Source organism: Canis lupus, chromosome 23 (assembly GCF_048164855.1).
Source record: "Canis lupus baileyi chromosome 23, mCanLup2.hap1, whole genome shotgun sequence".
In the NCBI taxonomy this organism is placed as follows: domain Eukaryota; kingdom Metazoa; phylum Chordata; class Mammalia; order Carnivora; family Canidae; genus Canis; species Canis lupus.
Genome location: NC_132860.1, coordinates 9,889,067 through 9,911,263, shown reverse-complemented (window position 1 = coordinate 9,911,263; position 22,197 = coordinate 9,889,067). Strand labels below are relative to the sequence as shown.

General features: G+C 38.3%; 1 protein-coding gene and 1 long non-coding RNA gene across 3 annotated transcripts in view; one reads left to right on the top strand and one right to left on the bottom strand.

Annotated features, from left to right (window-relative positions):
- TSG101 (tumor susceptibility 101) overlaps positions 1-22,197 on the bottom strand; it is a 42,308-nt gene that overhangs the window by 6,573 nt on the left and 13,538 nt on the right. Inside the window, exons 5-7 of the mRNA XM_072793837.1 lie at positions 16,575-16,701; positions 13,197-13,263; positions 8,744-8,835 (exon numbers count right to left, since the gene is read on the bottom strand). Coding sequence (XP_072649938.1) covers positions 8,744-8,835; positions 13,197-13,263; positions 16,575-16,701 — 286 coding nt within the window. The remainder of the gene's footprint in view (positions 1-8,743; positions 8,836-13,196; positions 13,264-16,574; positions 16,702-22,197) is intronic.
- Positions 1,877-20,824, top strand: LOC140614698 (uncharacterized). Of its 2 annotated transcripts, XR_012015492.1 has the most exons (4): positions 1,877-2,247; positions 14,830-14,880; positions 19,032-19,139; positions 19,690-20,824. It is a non-coding gene; the product is annotated as an uncharacterized lncRNA (long non-coding RNA). The 2 variants fall into 2 exon arrangements; XR_012015491.1 differs by lacking the exons at positions 1,877-2,247; positions 14,830-14,880 and having other exon boundaries at positions 18,190-19,139.

Sequence of the window (22,197 nt, the reverse complement as noted above, 5' to 3'; positions counted from 1 at the left end):
AAGATAACCGAACAGTAACCTTTCAAAACATTCAATTTACTAAAAACAAAAACAGTTTATCCATTTCTCTCATCCTCCAACCCGGTCTTCTAGCAACCCCCTCTCTGTGTTCTCGTATCTGTGAGCTCGGCTTGCTTATGTATTGCTTGGCTTATTTACTTTTTAGATTTCACATAAAAGTATCATCATAAGGGTAGTTGTCTTAGATTTTATTTCGTCTGACTAAACACTAACCTTTCTGAACTTTCCTCTAACGAGCAAAAGTGAATCACTTGCTCAGACCCACATAATGGTCTTTGGTTTGGTATCTGTGCTACAGATCAAACTGTGGAGCCTAAGCAATCCCAAAGATTAAGTTACTATCCCTCAGAAACCAGATCAAGCCCATATTTCCTTTTATAATAAAAACACACAAAAAATAGGTCAATCTCTGAAGTAGAAGGAACATTCAAATAACTGTGAATAAAGGCATTCTGATTCATGCTATTAAGTACAAAACTGGCAAAGCCATAAGCTGCTTAAAAATAGCTTTCATATAGTCTATGAATATGTAAGCTTCTAATACTACTACCATTCTCTGTGTAGGCTATGGGACTTTTCTTCCAAAGAAATCAGGGGACCTCAATTTATCTTTGATTTTTGTTTTAAAGATTTTATTTATTTATTTGACACAGAGTGTGACCAACCACAAGTGGGGGGAGCTGCAGAGGGAGAGGGAGAAGCAGGCTCTCCACTGAGTAGGAAGCCTGATGGGGGGCTCTGTCCCAGGACCCTGAGATCATGACCTGAGTTGAAGGCAGATGCTTAACTTAGCCACCCAGGCATCCCTCAATTTATCTTTTAAACACTATCAGGGCAGTAATCTTTAAGCTTAAGAAAGTTTCTATAACCACTATCAGTAAGAGAAAGGGTACTTAAAACCATCAGCAGGTTTATGCTTCTTGAAAATAAACATAAACCACAAGGAAAGGTGTACATTAGTTTACATGAAAATTCAAGTTTTCAAAAGTAAGGTAAGTAGGTATGAACCTACTGAGGTATGAACCTCATTAAAATAGGACACCAGGGGTGCCTAGCTCAGTTGGTTGGGTATCTGACTCTTGTTTTCGGCCAGGTCATGATCTCAGGGTCCTGGGATCGAGCCCCATGTCGGACTCTGCACTCAGTGTAGAGTCTGCTTGTCCCTCTCCCTCTGTTCCTCCCCACTGTTGGCACTTGTGCTCTGTCTCGCAAGCAAGCAAGCAAGCAAGCAAGCAAATAACTAACTTTAAAAGAAAGATAGGATACCAAAGTAGTTACTACTACAAACTAGACATGGTGCTACACAATCATAAAAAACGAGAGATGCGACTAGCAGGCAGAAGCACATGAGAGGGCGCCAGATTCTGGAAGGACAGTTTCTATATGCTCATAAACTCACTAATCCAGGATGGCCGGAGAGGGAAGAACACTATCAGACAGAACGGTCAAGAAAACCTCATGTTTACCAACTTCTATTTTCGAAGGAATGTTACTCCATAGGAAGCTTATTTTTCTTCCAAGTTTTTTTCCTCTTCATTAAATAAATATTGGATGCCTGGGTGGCTCAGTGGTTGAGTGTCTGCCTTTGGCTCAGGGCATGATCCTGGAGTCCCAGGATCCAGTCCCACATCGGGCTCCCTCTGCCTATGTCTCTGCCTCTCTCTGTCTCATAAACAAATAAAATCTTTGAAAGAAAAAAAGAAAGAAACAAAGACCAACAAATGGAAGATGTAGAAATAATTCTGCTGCAGCATTTACAAGATTTTCTGCTCCTAACATTTTTTTAAAATTTATTTATGATAGTCACACACACACACACACACACAGAGAGAGAGAGAGAGAGAGAGAGAGAGAGAGAGGCAGAGACACAGGCAGAGGGAGAAGCAGGCTCCATGCACCGGGAGCCTGACGTGGGATTCGATCCCGGGTCTCCAGGATCGCGCCCTGGGCCAAAGGCAGGCGCCAAACTGCTGTGCCACCCAGGGATCCCTGCTCCTAACATTTTAATCCTTACCTTATTTATTTGACAGTGAGAGAGCTCAAGGTGGAATGGAGTGGGGGGCAAGGCAGGCAGAGGGAGAAGCAGACTCCCCTGCTCAACAGGAAGCCTCACACAGACTTGATCCAGGACGTTGGAATCATGACTTGAGCTGAAGGCAGACACTTAACCAACTGAGCCCCTGAGGCGCCCCTGCTCCTAACATTTAAAAAAAGACTTTAATGCAGGTAAAACCAGTTTCTGAAATGTCTGTTAAGAGTATTCTACCAAACTTATTGTTTCTGATCCTTATTTATGATTTAGGAAAAAAGTCTTAAGATGACATGACTAAACTCTGAGGTTGTGATATACAGCACTTAGGAAGATTTCCAAAAGAAATTCTATAGTAGGTACTGGCTTTAACTCCTGGGGTTACCAGTCATAATTTTCTAGTAAAGAATGGAGGTGTCCTGTTGGGTGTCATAGCATACAATGACTCACTGATTAAGGCCACACTTTTTAGTTACTAGACAAAATTACATTAATCATATTAAACTCAAAAGGGTACTCATATATCTATGGTGCCAGGGTAAATGTGATAGGAGGAGCATCATCAATTGAATATTGATATATTTCCCTAAGCATTTTGCTTGGTAACTCCCAGCTAGGATATTCCCAAAAAATGACAAGAAAAAAATACCAGTGGGGATAAGCACTATAACAAACCCCAAATCATAGCATATGTATTTTAAAAGTCTGAAGACTAGGATTCAGAACTATAAGTCAACTACAATCATCGACATAGTGTCCTGAAATAAGCCTCCAAAGAGAACTTTCACACTGACAAGGATCAAAGGACTGTCAAACTTTTACACCTCTGTGCATTTGACTGGGGCAGAGTGGGTGGTGGTGGTGGTTGGGAAGACACCACCTACTACCTTACTTGATGCTCAGATCCATCATTTTTTTTTTTTTCAGATCCATCATTTTTTTAGGGATCTTGTATGTGAGATGGCTTAATTATTATATTACTATATTAATTATACAGTTATAGATAAAAGTTTGTTTTGCTCTACAAATAATAGAAAAAAGGATCTTTTTTAAAAAATTTATTTATTCATGAGAGAGAGAGAGAGAAAGAGAGGCAGAGACACAGGCAGAGAGGGAGAAGCAGGCTCCATGCAGGGAGCCCAACGTGGGTCTCGATCCTGGGACCCCAGGATCATATCCTGGGCTGAAGGCAGCGCTAAACCGCTGAGCTACCCGGGCTGCCCCCAAAAAAGGATCTTTGTATTAAGTTTCAATACATATTACTAGTTAGACTTTTTTTTTCAATGTGAACAGATTTGTTCCTTTCAATGTGAACAGATTTTTCAATGTGAACGGATTTGTTCCTTCATTACTAACAACATATATAACAAATTCAGTGTGACATTGACTTCTCAACAGAGTCTAAACAATGGAAACAGTCCTCAGGAATTACAGCTTTGAGGTTTTGTAGAAATTCATTTTGTTTTGTAAATGTAAGATCCATTATAAAAATAAAGTTTGGTTAGGATACTCTGAATAGCTGATTAAGTGAAATATTTGTATGTTTTGCTTTAAAAATAAGAGTCAAAAGTTAAATTTGATTTGGGCCCTAACATATCTCTCTGTAAAATATTAATCGAAGTCCTAGGACAGTGTAACAATGTAAAGGAAATCCTGTGTAAGGCCAGTAAGTTAAAACATACCCAAGGGCTTTATGGTACTGACAGATTTTAAAAAGAAAAACCCTGAGCTAGTTTACTTGGGGATTTGAAACATGACGGAGATCTAACCCATGCACACATATCAGGGGAGGGGGACACTGAAGTGGACAGGGCTGATCAGAAAGCACACGTGACTGACTACCTAACATCATGATGGCCAAAGCTTGGCCGTTAGCAGTTAACAACTCTACCAAAACATTCTGAACTGAGTCCTTGCAAAGTAGCTTAATGAATGTTACCTTGGGCTTAGGAACAAAAGTATCCAAGTGGGATATAGGACAAATGGCAGGATAAACTTTTCCAGTCTTGAAAAGAAACTATGAAAAAAGAACACAGCATGTGTTTCAAGGGAAAAAAATTGTCCAATACCTAAGATTTATGTGTTTTTTTTGTGTGTTGGAAATACAAAAAGGAGTTGTACATAAAAATGTGAGGCTTCTTTTTATTGATATCTTTTAAAATAAGTGAGAAGCATTACTTCATATACATAAAGCAAAACCTTCCATTTGGAAAGTGGAAATGGGTTTCCATTTGAATATAGAAAAAGTTAATTATATATATCCCAAAGGCACATCTACCCCTTCTCATGATTATTTGATTCAAAGAACTCTTTCTCAAGATGTGCATTAGCTACATGATTTCTCTCAAGGATAAGAATCTTAACAACAGATCCAAAGTATCCAAAGAATAGATTCTATTCCAGGTTAAGTATAAGGGCAGAAGCACTTCATTTTGTTAATTTCTCTCCTCAAAGTTTCAAAACACTAAGTAAATCAGGGTGAAGACCTCTGTAACCACTCTCTGATAAAAGGACTTCACTGAGAAGAAATAAACCTGGAGATTCTGGCACAAAGGAAGTATGGCTGATAGTATATCCTCTGATAAACTTCAGAATGGAGCCAGTTAGTTCACAGACTTTCTTCACACACACAGTCATAACGTGGGGAGGTTTCATTAGGTGGCTCCACGCTGTTGAGAGCACCACGCTGGACCACACTATAGTGACATTCTCGAACACTGGCTTGATAACCCCCAATCTTTCTTAATCCAGATTACAATATCCAATCACCTCATCATTCCCAAAGCACTGCCACCAGATGCACCACTGACACCGCTAGCACACAGGCATCTGGCAGAGTGGGAATTAACCACTCCCACAGCACGCTACTCTTCCCTATCCAGCAGAATTTGGCCTTCTCCACTGAGATGCTTCATTGGGGTCTAAAGCTTCTCTTAAGTACCCATTTGTCAGCCTAGAAAACATACATCCATACCTACTTAAGCTGTCTTCTGGTATCTGCTGTTAAGAGAACATAAACAAGTATTCATGTTGTCTCCTAAACTTACTCTTTATAACTTGGTTTGGTGGTCAAGTCATTTTAAACCTTTAAGATCAGCCTTCAGGTTCTTACAGTTTTGGCAATACCAACTTGGTGAAAGTTATATGCCTAGTCCTAACAGAAGTGTTTCACTCTTAAACACATACTTTAATCCAAAGAAACAGAAATTTAAGTTTTTAAAAATTTAACTTTTACCCTCAGTTACCAAGAAAAGTTTCTCTTCTGATGCCTCTGTTGATAAACAATGCTTACAATGGACAGAAAATCTAAGGAAAGTTGTGCAAATTCCACATCTTTTTCCAGTAGAAAATGTTTTTGATAGTTGCAAAGATGATATACTAAAAATACACCTGGTCTTACAAATGACTCCTAGGAAAAATTTGAGTTATGGATCACCACTTTTTCTCCCCTTATATAATACAAGTGTATTAAAATATCACTACAGTTGCCCAGACATGATAGAAAAGCAACATGGACAGGTTTTTAAATTATTCAACAGCTGTCTTCACTGCTTACTGCCCTCAGTGGGCTTCAATTTCACAGGAGTGGCTTTACGTCAGATAAAGTGGGACGCTATCTAATAAAAAAGCTATACAATGAAATGACAAAACAAATTCTGATTTTCTTTTAAATATTTAAAATCTACATTGAGTGGAATCAGAAAGAGCTATTTAAGTCCCAGGATCTACATCCATCCTCATTCTTCTTCAGTACTTTGTTTAAAGAAGTTGCTATAAGGAATACAATCTCCATGACTTCATTTTTATTTTATTTTTTTTAAAGATTTTTTGAGTGCCCCCCATGTGTGCATGAGTGGAGGTAGGGGCAGAGGGCGAGAATCTTCACACAGATGGAGCAAGGAGCCTGCTGTATGTAGGGCTCTCAAGACCCATGAGATCCTGACCTTGAACCGAAACGAGTCAGACACTCAAGCGACTGAGCCACCCACACGACCCTCTATTACTTCATTTTTATCTTTTAAAAAATTTTTAATAAGATTTTATTTATTCATGAAAGACACAGATAGAGGCAGAGACACAGGCAGAGGGAGAAGCAGGCTTTCTGAAGGGAGCTCGATGTGGGACTTGATCCAGGGATCCCAGGACCACGCCCGATCTGAAGGCAGATGCTCAACCACTGAGCCACCCAGAGGTCCCTATTCATTCTTAAATGGTTCTTTTACTTCATGATATTGGGGATAAATACCAACACCTGCACAGGCATTCATATCAATAATAAAAAGACATGTTGTTGATGTTTTCAGTCAGGTGCTTGTTTTACACCATAAAATCAAAACCTATACAGTGAAACTATAAAGTTATACAAAGTACAAGGATAAACAAACTGCATTTGTTCTCCCTCATGGCCTTGGTAGTACAGAGAATAATAACAACACAATCCTGGCAGCCACTAATATACTGAGGAAATGTTGACTATTTGTGAACTCTAACATTCAAATACTTTTATGCTTCTGCTTTCCTGTATTACAGTTTTGAGGTCCAACAGTGTTGTGTACAATGATGAAAAAAATTAAGTAGGCAAGCAAGGTAGAAAAATACATATTAAAGGATAGCCAAGATTATCATAAAATGTTTCTAGCCTAAGAAAGTACTCTTGAAAAAATATATAATATAAATTTCTTTGATGACCTGTTCTAAAAATATAAACATTAAATGTGATTTTAAATACACCATTTCCCCCACATTCCTGATTTTTGGATATGTGGAAATAATCTAGTCTAAGCTATAAAATGCTTCAAACCTATGGCTTCCTCCTATGGCTTATAATGAGTTAACACAGGCACCTGAATGGTCGGTTCAGTCTAGGCCTAAGAACTCTGGGTTGAATTCTGAGTGAAACGGGGAAACACTGCCAGGTTTTGAGCATGGGGGTGACATCATTTATGTTTTAATATGATTAATCTGGATGCTGTGTTTAAAACAGAATATAGGGCCACAGACAAACACAGAAACCTTTTGGGAGGCTTTTGAAATAAATTAGATGAGAGACAATGTGCTGACTTGGACTCGCACTGGTTATGATCAGATTCTAGATCTATTTTGAAGACAGTAGGTTCCTGATGAAGAATCTAGGACGATGCCAAAGTAAGAGGACTGAGTAGGTATCAATGGAGATGGGGAAGCTGTGTAGAAAGATGCAAAGTTTAATTCTGGTCATGTTGGACGAGATATCTGCTAAATATCCACATGGAGGTAGTAAGAAGGCAAGTGCTATGAGGATCTGGAGTTCAGGCTGGAAGCATACATTTGGGAACTGTGGACACAGAAATGGCATTTAAAGCTAAGACTGGAGGAAATCACCAGGTGAGTGAGTACAGTGAATGCTAAGAACTAGGGCAAGAGGCCCACCAACATTAAGAAAAGGAGGGACCCGTAAAGAAGTCTGAGTATGTGTATTTGCGAGCCAGGAGGAAAACCGAGTATGGCATTCCGAAAACAAGAGAGGAAAGTGTATCAAGGAAGGAGTAACCAACTGTGCCAAATGCTACTGACAGGCAAAGTAAGTGGAGAGGAGTAACTACTTGTCGGATTCAAGCCTGTAATGGTCATTAGTGACCTTGACAGAAGCAGCTTTAGTGGAATGGTATGAAGGAATCCCAAACGGAGCGACTTAAGAGAGAAGAGGAACTGAAGATAATGGAGTACAGATAATTGTTTTGAGGAGTTTTGCTTGCAGAGGGGAATGAGGAAATGGAATAGTGATGAGAAAATTGAACCAAGAGGAGGATTTTTAAAGGTTAGTTTGGGGCATTATTTTTTTGTGTGTCGATGAGGAGCAATCCAGCAGAGAAGAACTGATGATGGGAGGGAAGGACTGCTGAAATGACTGGCCCCCGAGTGAGGGAGAGAGGATAAGATCTTGTGGAGCAAAGACAACTAATCTATGAGAGAAGGCAGGTATGTGGTACAGGTAGTGGCAGACAGGTATGCAGTGGGGTGGGGAATCCGTAGAAATTCTTGTACTGCTTACATCTTCTCAGTTGAAGAAAATTATACTTCAGGCACCCTAAAAAGCCAACACTAAACAGCAAGAACTACTGGCCTGTAATAATTTGCAATATACCCAGCAGTGCTTTCTTCTCCTAAAGATGCTCATCTGGGATCCCTGGGTGGCGCAGCGGTTTGGCGCCTGCCTTTGGCCCAGGGCGTGATCCTGGAGACCCGGGATCGAATCCCACATCGGGCTCTCGGTGCATGGAGCCTGCTTCTCCCTCTGCCTGTGTCTCTGCCTCTCTCTCTCTCTCTCTGTGTGACTATCATAAATAAATAAAAATTAAAAAAAATTTAAAAAAAAAAAAAAAAATAAAGATGCTCATCTGTTTTTACATATAACCAGGCCAGGGAAATCAAAGTATCCGTTAATAGTTCAACCCATACAAAGTTCATCAACAAAAATATGTGACCCATAGGAAAGAGTGAAAAGAGTCAATCATTTCTTTTTGTGCCTTACTAGAAGGCTCATTTACATAATGATAAACCACCTACTTCAAGTTCTGGATTATAGGACATTGACCATTAAGAGTTTTTCCTGTAACAAGAATATTCTAACATTTCACATGTAAAAATGAAACACACTTTTCACAACAGGAGACCATGACTTTGGGAGAAAATACAGTTTTGAAGAGTACTTACCAACAGTGGCCACAGGAGGCTGGGAAGGGTACTGAGAACTTGTTGTGGCAGGATACTGACCACCAGGTGGGTAAGGACAGCCTGGATAACCACTGAAAAAAGAATTTAAAAACCCATTAAATGTTAAGATGACTCAACACTAGAGTACCTTTAAGAACCCCATTCAGGATGCTAAGCTTGACATTTTGTTGTATCAGTTGATGACTTTTAAAGCTACAGGTGTCTATTCAAATTAAGTTCTAGAGAAGTTCCATTAATGACATTGGGTCTTCAGTAAATGGTTAAAATATTCTTGTTTGGCCCTATTTATTGATGGTTGCCTTCACAGGGATCAAAAAGCAACTAGAGTATTTCTAAGGGCAGGTGGACAGTATCAAAACTGAAAGTAACCACAATTTTGTGAGAACTTTCTCATTCCAATTAATTAGCATACCAGGGAAATTATATTATTTAATTTTTACCTATGGTTCATTGATAGCCTTTGTGAGTATCTGATCTGAAAATTCTCCTCTTTAAACAGTTTTAAAAATAATAATCTCATGCTGTGGATAGTTTGTCTCACTCATTTATTCATATCAGAGTCAAGAGAAACTTTCCTTAAAAGTATTCTCCTCCAATCTTTTATCTAACATTGTTTTTTAAAAAATCATTAACAGGGCAGCCCCGGTCGCCCAGTGGTTTAGTGCCGCATTCAGCCCGGGGCGTGATCCTAGAGACCCGGGATTGAGTCCCACATCAGGCTCCCTGCATGGAGCCTGCTTCTCCCTCTGCCTCTCTCTTTCTCTCTTGTGTCTGTCATGAATAAATAAATAAAATCTTTAAAGAAAATAATTAATAATATCCCTGATAGTCATCTTTCTCTATTGAACACTGAATATCATTTTGCTATAACTTCTACCTAATGGTCCTAAATTGGCATTCTGGAAAACTAACTGAATAGGAGACTTCTAACATCAGCCTTCTCTTTTTAGGTGAAATCTTTTAAATTCCTTCAACCATTCTTCACAGGACATGATTTTTCAGGTCTAGTGACCTTCCTCTGAATGCTTACTGGTTTAGCAGTGTTTCCCTTACAATGGGAGAAGAAAAGTAAAACAAGATGATCACTAGCTACCTGTTGGGCAATGAATCTTGATTAGTTTTCAGATCTATGACAACTGCAATTCTGATCAATATGCCTTGTACAGGTCCACTAAAATTACTATGAAACCCAGCCAGTTGAGAGTCTTGGGGTGAGAGCCCTGAGTTTGGAGTCAATAATCCCTTTCCAGTGCAGTGGCTCAAAGATTCTACTGTTTGTACTACCAGCTCACACTTTATTGCTTGTCCCCAACAAAAAAATTTTGTAGAGCTTGTTGAAGATTCAATGTAATCACAATACTCCCTCATCTATCAGTATAAAAGCAAAATCAAAGAAGAAAACAGCAGGCAATTCTGTTCCTTCCAGACACATGCCAAAGGCTTACTGAGCGCTGCTTTTGTTTCTGGTCTCTTTAGTAATAGCCCTGCTACTGTGGTGCCAGGAAACCGTGCCAATCTTACTGAAATCTCTGAATCTACAGTTTTGCAAACTGGGATAAACATGTTTTTTTCTGGGGTTACTCCCCTTTTGTGTACCTTTTAAAAGCAATCTGTGATCACATTGCTGGATTTTTCAGTAACCTGGTATAAAACTTTTCTAGGCCTACAGACAAACTTCCAAGAACTCCCATGTCTCTTAGTTTGCTCAATTTCTTCTTCATGGTTATGCTCTACATTCAGGGTTAATAATTCTTCCTGAGTAAAGAACCGAGTAGTACTATTTTCTATCTTTGTACATTACTAAACAATTTGCTCTATATGTAGCACATTTTTTTCATATTCTGAAAAGTCCTTTTAAAACTACATATTTAAAAAGAATTTTCCAATACTCTTATGTTCCTTTTTTGTTATGTACTCCTTCACATTTTACTTTTATTATATTTAAGGCACCGTATCTAAGTGCTTAAGGTAGGAGCTAAGGTATGAATCCATTTCTTCCTCAAGATGCTATCACAACAGGGCATGATCCCTGTAAACAATCTTGATAGAATCAAGGAAATAAGCAGTGTCAAGTAAAAAATCAAGAGATGTAGAATGGAAAATCACTATCAGCTAGAAGAGATCAGGGGAGGTTCTGGGAGATCTGGAATATCCATGGCGGCTGCACTTTTATTCTTTTTTATTTCCTTTACTCCTAACCCTATATTCTTCAACTATACAACAGTGTTTCTCTCCTCTTCCTGGGAATGCTGGGGGCTTTCGCATCTTTGCTGACATAAAATGAGTGGGCTGGACTTGAGAACTAGAAAGTATCCCCGCAGTCACAGAACATTAGAACTCTCTCCTGCCCCTTCCACCTTTGAACACCGCATTTCCTTCTTCAAGGTCCTCCTGGTAAACATGTTCTTTCATTTCTGAAGCTATTGCTGAGCTCCCACCTCCACAGCAGCTGTAACCCCCACCTCTAGAGTTCTATTTATCACAGCACTTACCACTGTCTGTCTTTTCTAATACCAGGAACTGGTTCCTAATACCTTATTACATGCGTGCTAGTACACAGACCCAAACTGGAACAACCATTCTTGACATACCTTTTAGTTTCCTTGTATACATGCTGCAGGTGCTAAATTAAACTTTCAAAAGATCTTAAGATTTGGAAGAGAACTTAGAGATCATCTAGTCCAACTTTCTAGAGCAAGAATAAAGACTCTCATATTCATTGTTTTAAGATAAAGATTCTTCTTGAGTCACTGATTTATTAATTCTCCTTTAGGACAAAGGGAGAAGAGAAAGAGGTTCTGAAGCTCTTCTGCCAAAATCTTTTATATACAGAAAGATACAGATGGCAATTTGAATACAGTTACCCTTAATAACTCCTTAGCATATTACTTATATTTTGAGATTAAACGTTACATTTCAAAGGAAAAAAACATCAATCTTTGAAAACAGGCTGTCTCAAAAAGGAACTTCTTACAAATAACCTCACAAAAGACACTTTTATGGTTACCTAAGTGAATAAGATTTACAGTTTTGTCAATATTTTCTGCCTTCATTTTCATCTACAAGTTTCTCTGAAATGGCTTCATTTTTCAGGAGTCCATTTCCTTATTGTACTTCCCACAACCACTTCCTTATGTCCAAAGTTCTTTCTTACTACTGACCATTATTTGTAAAAGCTTGTAATTTCAAGGCTTCAGACAAGAAGATTCCATTTCTAGAACTTAATCAGAAAATTAAATACCTCAAGAAATCGAAAACTTACAGCCTGTTTCTCTATTACAATCCTAGGAATCTTTTCTCATTGTCCCTGACAGGTACTCATCTAGTCTGCTTACCTCTCTAATACAACAGAATGCTTACTACCATGTAAAGCAAGTCTCTGAAATTAAGAAAGATCTGGAAATAAATAAGATTCCTAAATTTAACTTATACGATCCTGCATATTATATATGTACATCAGGTGTTCAGGAATCTGGCCACATTTATCTGTGACGGTTATGTGAAGCTAAAAAGAGTTATTAGCAGGGTGAAAAATTTCTTGTTGCTAGTTAAAGTAGCCAGAAATCTCACCTGGACACTGGCCATCTTGCATTTTAAGTCAACCCAAAGACCACTCTTCGGAAAGCAGCCCTAGATTACCACTAAAACTACACACTTGAAACATGGGTTAATAATTACTTCTTATTGATTTTCAAGTGTCTTACTCATAGACTGATCTCACAATTAACTTAACCTTCTTGAATTATGTTATTATCAAATGGATAATAAAGGCTGGCAGTATAGTCTTTGAACTAAATGAATAAATAAGACTGACCTGATCATGTGAACCATTAATCCATTCCCTGTAATTTATAGAAACATTAAGTTTTTTTTTAAAGGGTATTAAAATATAGGGGAGCCTCAGTGGCTCAGTCAGTTGAGCATCCGACTCTTGATTTTGGCTCAGGTCACAATCTCAGGGTTGTGAGATTGAGCCCCACACCGGGCTCCTCACTAGGCGTGAAGCCTGCTTAAGATTCTCTCTCCCCCTCCAAAAAAAATAAATAAATAAATAAAAAGGGTATTAAATTATTTTTTTCTCCTTGAACTCATTATAATTAGTATTCCATTACCCTTTTGGCTACTTACAGTAAATATACAAAGGTGTTAAGAGAAGGAGAGCAATCAAGGATTTAAATGTCCAAAACTAATCAAGATCATTATCATTATCTCACTCTTTCCTTCTCCCTAAATAGAATGAACCTACATTTCTCTAGAATGGAAAAAACTCCTTTGGAATTCTATACATACCATAAAATTTCACCAGTACACCAAGTCTTACCTTCCATGATATTGTAGTTAAGTTTACTTTACTGCTCTAGCTAGCACCCATTATTTCAGTTCTAGATCTAATAGAATTTCTAATACAATTATTCAAAAGATTTTTCATTACCTGGGGTTGGGAGGATATCCAGATGGATATGCAGAGATTCCACTTGGCATGCTTGGCATATAGGAAGCTAAAAATAATTTTTAACATTTTAAAATAATATGCATAGTCCTGGATATATGGGCTATCACATAAGACATATATCACTCTCAAACCACTGCAAAATTTCATATGAGTAAAGAATCCAAATCTCAGCACCAAAACAAAACAAAACACTCCACCCATATGAGTTCTTTACTGCAAGCAGTATCTTCAAATCACAAAATTCTCAATGCATTAACTATGAGGCATTACAATACACATGACAATCCCAACAAGGAATAACCAGCCAACAGGTCAACCTGGTCAGCTCTTCGTATTCTCAAACAGTCTGTAACCTGAGACAGCAGATGGTTCAACTGGAATTTGGAGGAAGGTAATTCTGCCCTCCTCTGGTCCAAGGTCAGCTTCCTAGAAAGTGCTCTCTTTATTGTATCTAAGAAATCTTTTGATATTTCTTGTAGGATCATGTTGACCAATTTGCACAGCTGGTTTTGTTGGCTTGAGAACTTTAAAAGACTTCAAATTACTATGAGAAGTCCTTTACAAAACATATATTCAGCCAGACTGGTTAAAAACAAAACAAAAAATTGGAAGTCCTGGGGAAAAAAAGGTTCAAATCTAGCAAGCTTAAAGAATGGTTTACTTTTTAGAACACTAAGGACCTAGAACTGGTCAGTGGTGCCAGGAGGCCAATCAATATAGGGGAAGAAAAAGAGAAGTTAATTTTGACTTTAATTGGAAATGATTTGTCTGAGAATCAGTTTCTCAGTGAAATTTTTCTCACTGAATACAATGATGAATTAGCTCTTAATCCACTCAATAAATATTCTAGTGCCTTCTATGTAACCAGCACCAGGAATCTGATAAAGAACTCTTGGCTTCAAGTTGCAGGAGATAAGGAATAATAATTTTTCATAGTGATAATGTTATGACAGGAGAAGTCAGAGTTTTACACACACACACACACACACACACACACACACACACACACACACACACCATACAGGAGGCAGCTAATCTAAACCTAGGAGGTGGGGGTAAATAAAAGTGAAATAGTAGAGGAATAGTATGTAAAGGCTTGGAGGCAAGAGAGGTGGAGGCTTCAAGAAACGAACTTTTAAAACGCAGAATGTAGTGGGTGGGAGACCTACACACTGGGCTCCAAGGGCCTCAGAAATCTTAACCAGAGTTGCTGAGCATACAGTCTCCAAGTATCAGTGTTCACAGTCTTCCTACTAGGATGAACTACAGATGTTATAAGTAAATTTTTTTCTTAAGTATAATGAAGCTAGGAAGATGGCCAATGCTATTTCAGAAAGGGAAAAAAAAACCTCCTGAAATGTCTCAATTGCTGGATTCCGTAAGGCATTTTTTCTTCCTGGGCAAAGTGCAATTGATCTTTAAGAATGTCAAAACACAAGGCTACTATTAAGTGTCAACAACATATATGGTCAATTACTACCCCCTCGTGCTAGTTTTAGTCTGTATACATAAGCCACCACCTCATGGTTCTTCGTAATCAGAAGCAATTTTCCTTTCCTAAGGTTCTGAAAAGGTACTAATTCCACTAAAGCCTTTAAATTTTGATTCTTAGAAACAACAAATGTTATTTGGATCCAAGACTGTCAAGGAAGAAGAAAATGAGGTAAAGTAATTTTAGAGCCAGAATAAAATGGGATACAAATACACATAACATACAGAGTTAATATAAGGATTAAATAAGAATGAATATGAAGTCCTTAGCTGTGTCTCAAAGTTACAACTCAATGTTGATTATGATTGTTAGTTGTCAAAAAATGAGGTTTGGCTATTACATCTTTTAATGTGACTCACTGCTAGCTCAAAGTCATCCTAAAGAGGAGATAAAAAAATGTTTGGAGTAATGGTAAAAATAGTAATATAAGTATATAATTTCTGAACTAGGAGGTAATATTTATCCAAATTTCCATTCATTGGTGTGTGTGTGTGTGTGTATGTGGGAATGGAATTTGGACTTTTATCTCTTTATAGTCACACCTACTACTAATAATTAATATTGTTTAAATGTATAAGAAGTATTAAAAGACAATAAATTGGTCTCTTGTAGTAATTTACTTAAATCAGCTATAGACTGTTTAATGTGATATACAGTGAGTGCAAAATTAACTGCAAAAATAATCTCTTTCCTGCGGTCTCTTTCTGGAATGCTGCACTTCCAATGTCAATATAAAACTGGAAGAAATTTAGGGAAAAAATGTTGCTTAGGAGACTGCCTAAAATTCTGAAAAGGTTATCTTCAGTGGTCTCTAGCTGTTACTGGAGAAAAATAAACACAAATAGCAAACTAGGAAATATTTTGGTATTTCAAACTTAAAAGAGCAAGGTGGTCTAATCTCAGGTACTAGAGTCAACAGAATTTATTAAGATGAAAACAAATTTCTGGTCCAAAAGAATTACTAAAACTTTTCATAAAAGAGCTACTAATTCCTAAACCCAAACTTATTCTGTGAAGGCAGGGAAGGAAAAGGAAACAGGTACAGAAAGTTCTTTCTGTTAGATTTCCATTCAGCTTGTGAGTCAAGATGTTCCTCAAGACAGAACAGATTAAAAAGAGAACTCTCAGTATGAGAAAAATGAAAGCTCACATAATCTAACAAGTTTTGCTTAATTATAATCTTCAACAAATTTGTTAAAAAAAATCACAGCTCAAAACACAATGAAATCAATACAGGTTTAGTAAAGTTAAAACAAGTAAGTACCACCAACTCTCAATTATCCAGGGTGATTTGAAAGTATTAATAAGAATTACTGAAAAAAAAAAACCAATAGAGATAATGTATATCAACCAGGAGAGAGTACTGACACCCTCTCCACACCAGATAAAATCATGAATTGGCTGTACTAAAGAGAAGAAAGCTGAGAGCTAGATGTCCACTTGTGTAACAGCCAGAATAGCAGAATGTGAATGATTTAGTTGACTCTAATTGATTCCTATCTACAACACTGATTCTGCAGTTGCAAAGAAAAGCAGGCTACCTTTTGAGTTCTATGTTTCCAAACTGATCATAAAGGGCTATTCCATGGCATGTATGATAATGATAAAAAATAATTCTAGCTCTATTTCAGCTTTCTCTTCCACTTTTGAATCTAGCACACTCATAGTTAGATTTCTACCCACAAATGAAAGCCCAAATGCCCGTCTTTGGTGGGAATCTGTACATGCAGATGTGTGGCCTCAGAATACCTCCAAAAAATCCACTAATTGGGTAAGCTAAAAAGTGAAGGCATGAAAAAAAATTTTTTACAAGGTTTTATGTTTTGTTTGTATGAGTTTAAAAATCAAAACTTAATTATACTTACTATTTGGTGGCCCTGTTGCCTGGTATGGTGGATAAGATGCTGAAATAGTGGGACGAGAGAAGACTGGGGGTTCATCTCCAAACACCACAATCATGACCTGAATAAGCCCCAACAAGTCTGACTGAGGCTAAAAACAGAATACAAATGAAGTCAGCTACAAATTTATTTTTTGGCAAAAAGGAAAAGTTCAGTCATTTCTTACTGGTTTTCAACTGAGCTTGATAACTTTTGTAGGATCCCAAACATGGGGGATCCCTGGGTGGCTCAGCGGTTTCGTGCCTGCCTTTGGCCCAGGGTGCGATCCTGGAGTCCCGGGATCGAGTCCCGCGTTGGGCTCCCAGCATGGAGCCTGCTTCTCCCTCTGCCTGTGTCTCTGCCTCTCTCTGTCTATCATAAATAAATAAAAATAAATCTTAAAAAAAAAATCCCAAACATGAAAATTCTATTTAATAATTTAATAAAGCCAGGTGATTTTCACTTATCATTTATATGTAGCAAATGTGTTGTTTCATATATATATAAATGACACCAGTGAAAGCAGTATAATGCAAAATTCAGATAATATTGTTTTTCATTTGACTCCATACAGCTAACTAAAACTTGTATTTCCTATGGACAAATGAAGTCTTCTGGTACAAATTCAGGGATGGATGTAAGCAGTAGTTACAAATATTATTTAAGGCCTTTAAAAGATAACAATGTTACCTTGCAACCATGTTCTGAGGCTCATTTTTTTTGTTTTGTTTTAAAGATTTATTTGGGGGGGCAGGGGGACAGAGAGAGAATCCTCAAGCAGATTCACTGCTAAGTGCTGGGCCTGAGTTGCGGCTTGATCCCAGGACCCGAGACCATGACCTGAGCCAAAACCAAGAGTCGGACACTCAACTGACTGAGCCACCCACATGCCCTTTGAGACTCTTTTTTATTAGATAGTATTATAAACTCTAAAATTATAGGTATACTCTTTGAGAGACAGCATGAGTGTGCACTTGAGTGGTGGGGTAGCAATATTAAGCAGCTCCACACCGAGTGTACAGCCTGCCTGACGTGGGGCTCACACTCTTATGCCCCTGAAGTCATGACCTGAGCTGAAGTCGAGAGTTGAAGGCTTAACGGACTAAACTACCTTGGCACCCCAGGTATACTCTATCTTAAAATCACTAGATGGTTGTACAAAAGACACATATCATTAAAGATTATTTCCTTCCAATACCAGTTACAAAGAGGGTGTTTGTTTTTCCAAAGGTTGCTAAGCTTCTCTCTCAAGTATCTATTGACCACTGACAGATGACAAACTATATTCTAGGCAAAGTTGTTCAAAGCAGCTTATTTGATGGTTCCATTTTTTACCGCTTAACCTATTCTCTGTGGATCTCATATACTTCATTCATTAGTTCATCAGGATTACAGTCATCTTGATCAGCTGATCATCTTCATAACATCTCTTCTCCTGATAGAAGTGTTCGCTATTTTAAACTTTCCCAAGGACCAAATTCATCTCCCGTGTTCAATTTTGCCCCAACTTTTGGACAATGACAAGGACTAACACCACAGAAAGCTTCCTGTGAAAACCTGCTAGCTCCCACTATCCCTATATATATATATTTTTTATCCCTATATATTTTGTTTGTGAATTTATTTTTAAGATTTTATTTACTTATTTGAGAGAGAGAGAGAGAGGACAAAGAGGCAGAGCAGCAGGCAGAGGGAGAAGCAGATTCCCTGCTGAGCAAGGAGCCCAATGTGGGGCTCGATCCTAGGATCATGACCAGAGCTGAAGGCAGAAGCTTCACCAACTGAGCCACCCAGGTGCCCGTTTGTGAATTTATAAACTGAGACTGGGGGCAAGCGCGTGCAGTACTTGTAGCACAAAGGAGCGCAGACTAGAGATTATACTGGTGTGGGGGGATGTAGTTATTGAAGACACAGTCTTTTATCTCCTGTTAATTATCTGGTCCAACAAAACTCCCAAACTAAATCATAACCTCATACATTTAAAAAAATTGAGATTAATTCACATACCATAAAACTTACCTTCTAAAGTATACAGTTCGGTGGTTTTTTTCCATCACCACTATCTAATTTGAGAATATTTTCATCATCCCTAAAAGAAACCCACACCCACTAGTAGTCACTTCCCATTTCCTCCCTCCCCCAGCTCCTGGCAACCACTAATCTATCTTCTGCCAATAGATTTATCTATTCTGGACATTTCATATAAATGAAATCATGCAATACATGACCGTTTATATCTGGTGTCTTTCCCTTAATGTAATGTTTTCAAAGTTCATCCAGGTTGTAGTAGGAATCAGTTCATTCATGCATCTTCATGACCATAGTTTTGCCAGGACAAGTTTTAGTTTAATTCTTTGTCATACCATTACTTTCACACAAAATTCTTTGAAGGAAGAAAAATTAATCAAATCTTTAATATCTACTTCCTGGCATATTATAAAGCAATAGGTCATGAATTCAAACTAATTCAGAATGACAAATGACTAATTCAGAATGACAGAGGATATGAAAAACATAGGAAAACTGCAGCCTACAAATCAACTGAAACAGGTAATACCTTTATAAAACTGCTTTCCCACTGAAGACCTGCAAACCTCATGTAAAATTAATCTCTTCCTGAAACCCCCTCACTACTTGTTTCTCCAGCAATAAAAAGGGTCAGATTTTACATTCTTTTTTTTAAATTTATTTTTAATTTATTTTTTTAGATTTTATTTATTTATTTATTTATTTATTTATTTATTTATTTATTTATTTATTTATTATAGTCACACAGAGAGAGAGAGAGGCAGAGACACAGGCAGAGGGAGAAGCAGGCTCCATGCACCGGGAGCCCGACGTGGGACTCGATCCTGGGTCTCCAGGATCGCGCCCTGGGCCAAAGGCAGGCGCCAAACCGCTGGGCCACCCAGGGATCCCCTACATTCTTAATAGCATAGGATACATATTCAGGATTAGGATCAATAAGCGATCGCAATAGTTAGATCCAGCTAAATAGCAACAGCCCTACTTTATTTTCTGTCATGCTAGGTGACTGCAACGGCCACCTAAGCGGCTTCTGGTTTTACTTGCTTATGACTGAGAATTTTTTTTTTTAAAGATTGAGAGCATGCACAAGCAGAGGCAACCAGCAGAGGGAGAGGGAGCAGCAGACTCTCCGCTGAGCTGGAAACCCTGTGTAGACCTCAATCCTGGGACCCTGAGATCATGACCTGAGCCGAAGGCAGATGCTTTAATGACTGAGCCAACCAGGCACCCCAAGACTGAGAGTTTTCTGTGAAAGTTCAAGCTCCCCCTTCTGTAACAGAGAGATGTTACTGAGAATCAGCTGTTCAGGCAGGGACTACATACTCCAGCCCTTCTTGCAACTATTACCAATGGGTCATAAGTAGAAGTGATTTAACTTCTAATGCAAGGTGGATAAGAAAGGGGGTACTCCTTTACCACTCTCCTGATGGTCATTCTTGACACAGGACTACACCGGCCTGGGAGACGGGGACGCCACAAACTGGGAAGAGCCTCAGTTCCAAGCACCAAGTAGAGGAAAGCTGCTTGCCACGTGGACTATTATGTGGGCAAGAAACTTCTACAGTGTTAAGCCTCTTAGCATTTTGGGGTTTATGTTTTGAAGCAGCTAGTGATTATTAATCAGAGCTCATTAATATTTCACCTAGTATACTTCAGATATTATACCAAATAATCATTGCTTTTAATATCCTAATCTTGTTTAATAAAAGTCTAAAATGACTCCCAAGTGTCTACTTAAGGACAATCGGGATCCTTCAAGGTACAGCCTTGAATACCATATTAATTTAGCCACCGTTGTGTCTTTTCTATTAGATCTGTGAAATCTGTCATATATACAGAAATAATCTATGTAACTTTAAAGAGAAACAATAAAGAAAATACCTGGAAGTCATTGTCCAAGCTAAGAAAAAGATAAACAGTAACTCAGCTCAGACTGCATTCTATCTCCTTAAGAGATAAACCACTTCTCTGATTTAGTAGACAATTATTCTTTCGCTTTATTTTAAACATACTGCCTTATGATTTCCTAAACTGTGCGTTTAATGTGGCCTGTTTTTGAACTTCATATGAACTGTATATTCTATTGAGATTTGTTGCTTTTGTTCAATGTTTGAAAGATGCATTACTGTTAAAGAGTACAGCTATACTTAACTCATTTTGATTGTTGTGTGGTGTTCCACTCAATAAATATACTACAATTTCTTTATTCATTTTCCTGTTTTGTTTTTTTTTTTTAATTTATTTATGATAGGCACACAGTGAGAGAGAGAGAGGCAGAGACACAGGCAGAGGGAGAAGCAGGCTCCATGCACCAGGAGCCCGATGTGGGACTCGATCCCGGGTCTCCAGGATCGCGCCCTGGGCCAAAGGCAGGCGCCAAACCGCTGCGCCACCCAGGGATCCCTCATTTTCCTGTTGTTAATAGCTAGATTGTATCCAGGCTTCAGCAATGTATACTGTCATCCACATCCCTGCTGTATTTTCCAGTATGCATGTGCAAGGATTACTCTTTTGTAGGAGTTCTCAACTGGGGGTGATATATTTGTCCCCCAGGGCATATTCAGAAATGTCAAGAGACATTTTTGGTTGTCACAACTGGGTGTTATGCTATTGGCACCTTGTGGCTAAAGGCCAGAGATTCTACAGCCTAAAATGGACAGGACAGGCCTCCCACAATAAAGAATTACCTGACCTAAAATGTCAGTAGTGCTGAGCTATATACCTAGGGGCAAAACTGCTGGGTCACAGGGCGTGTGCTCACAACTTTACTAAGTAATGCAAACTGGTTTCCAAAATAGCTGTGTCAATTTTACTTCCATCAGTGGTGTCAGAGTTCTCTTTCTCCATTTCCTCACTAACCCTTAGCTTTGTCAATTTGTAGCACAGAATTGATGGGTATGTAGTGGTATATCACTGTGGTTTTTTTTTTTTTAATTAAAGATTTTTATTTATTTATTCATGAGAGACACACAGAGAGAGAGAGAAGCAGAGACATAGAGGGAGAAGCAGGCTTCATGCAGGGAGCCTGATGCGGGACTCGATCCTGCAACTACAGGATCACACCCTGGGCTGAAGGCAGCGCCAAACCGCTAAGCCACCCGGCTGCCCTATCACTGTGGTTTTAATTTACATTTCCCTCACTACTGGCAGGGTTAAACAAATTTTCATATGTTTACTGGTCACTAGGATTTCTAATTGTGAAGTACTTATTTGTTCAAGAGTTTATTTTTCTACTCAGTTTCTTTCTTTTATGATTCCTAAGTTATTTTTATATTCTGGATATATTTCTAAGGGTATTAAGTATTACAAATATATTCTTCCAGTTTGTGGTTAGTCTTTTCATACTTTTTACTGTCTTTAATGAATAGTTCTCAATTTGTACAAATACAAGATAAAATTTATTACTTTTCTAATAAATGCTTTGTCTTTTTAAAAATATTTTATTTATTTGATGGAGAGAGAGAAAACACAAGCAAGGGGAAGTGGCAGGCAGAGGGAGAGGAAGAAGCAGGCTCCCAATGTGGGGCTCAATCCCAGGACCTTGGGATCACTACCTGAGCCAAAGGCAGACACTTAACTG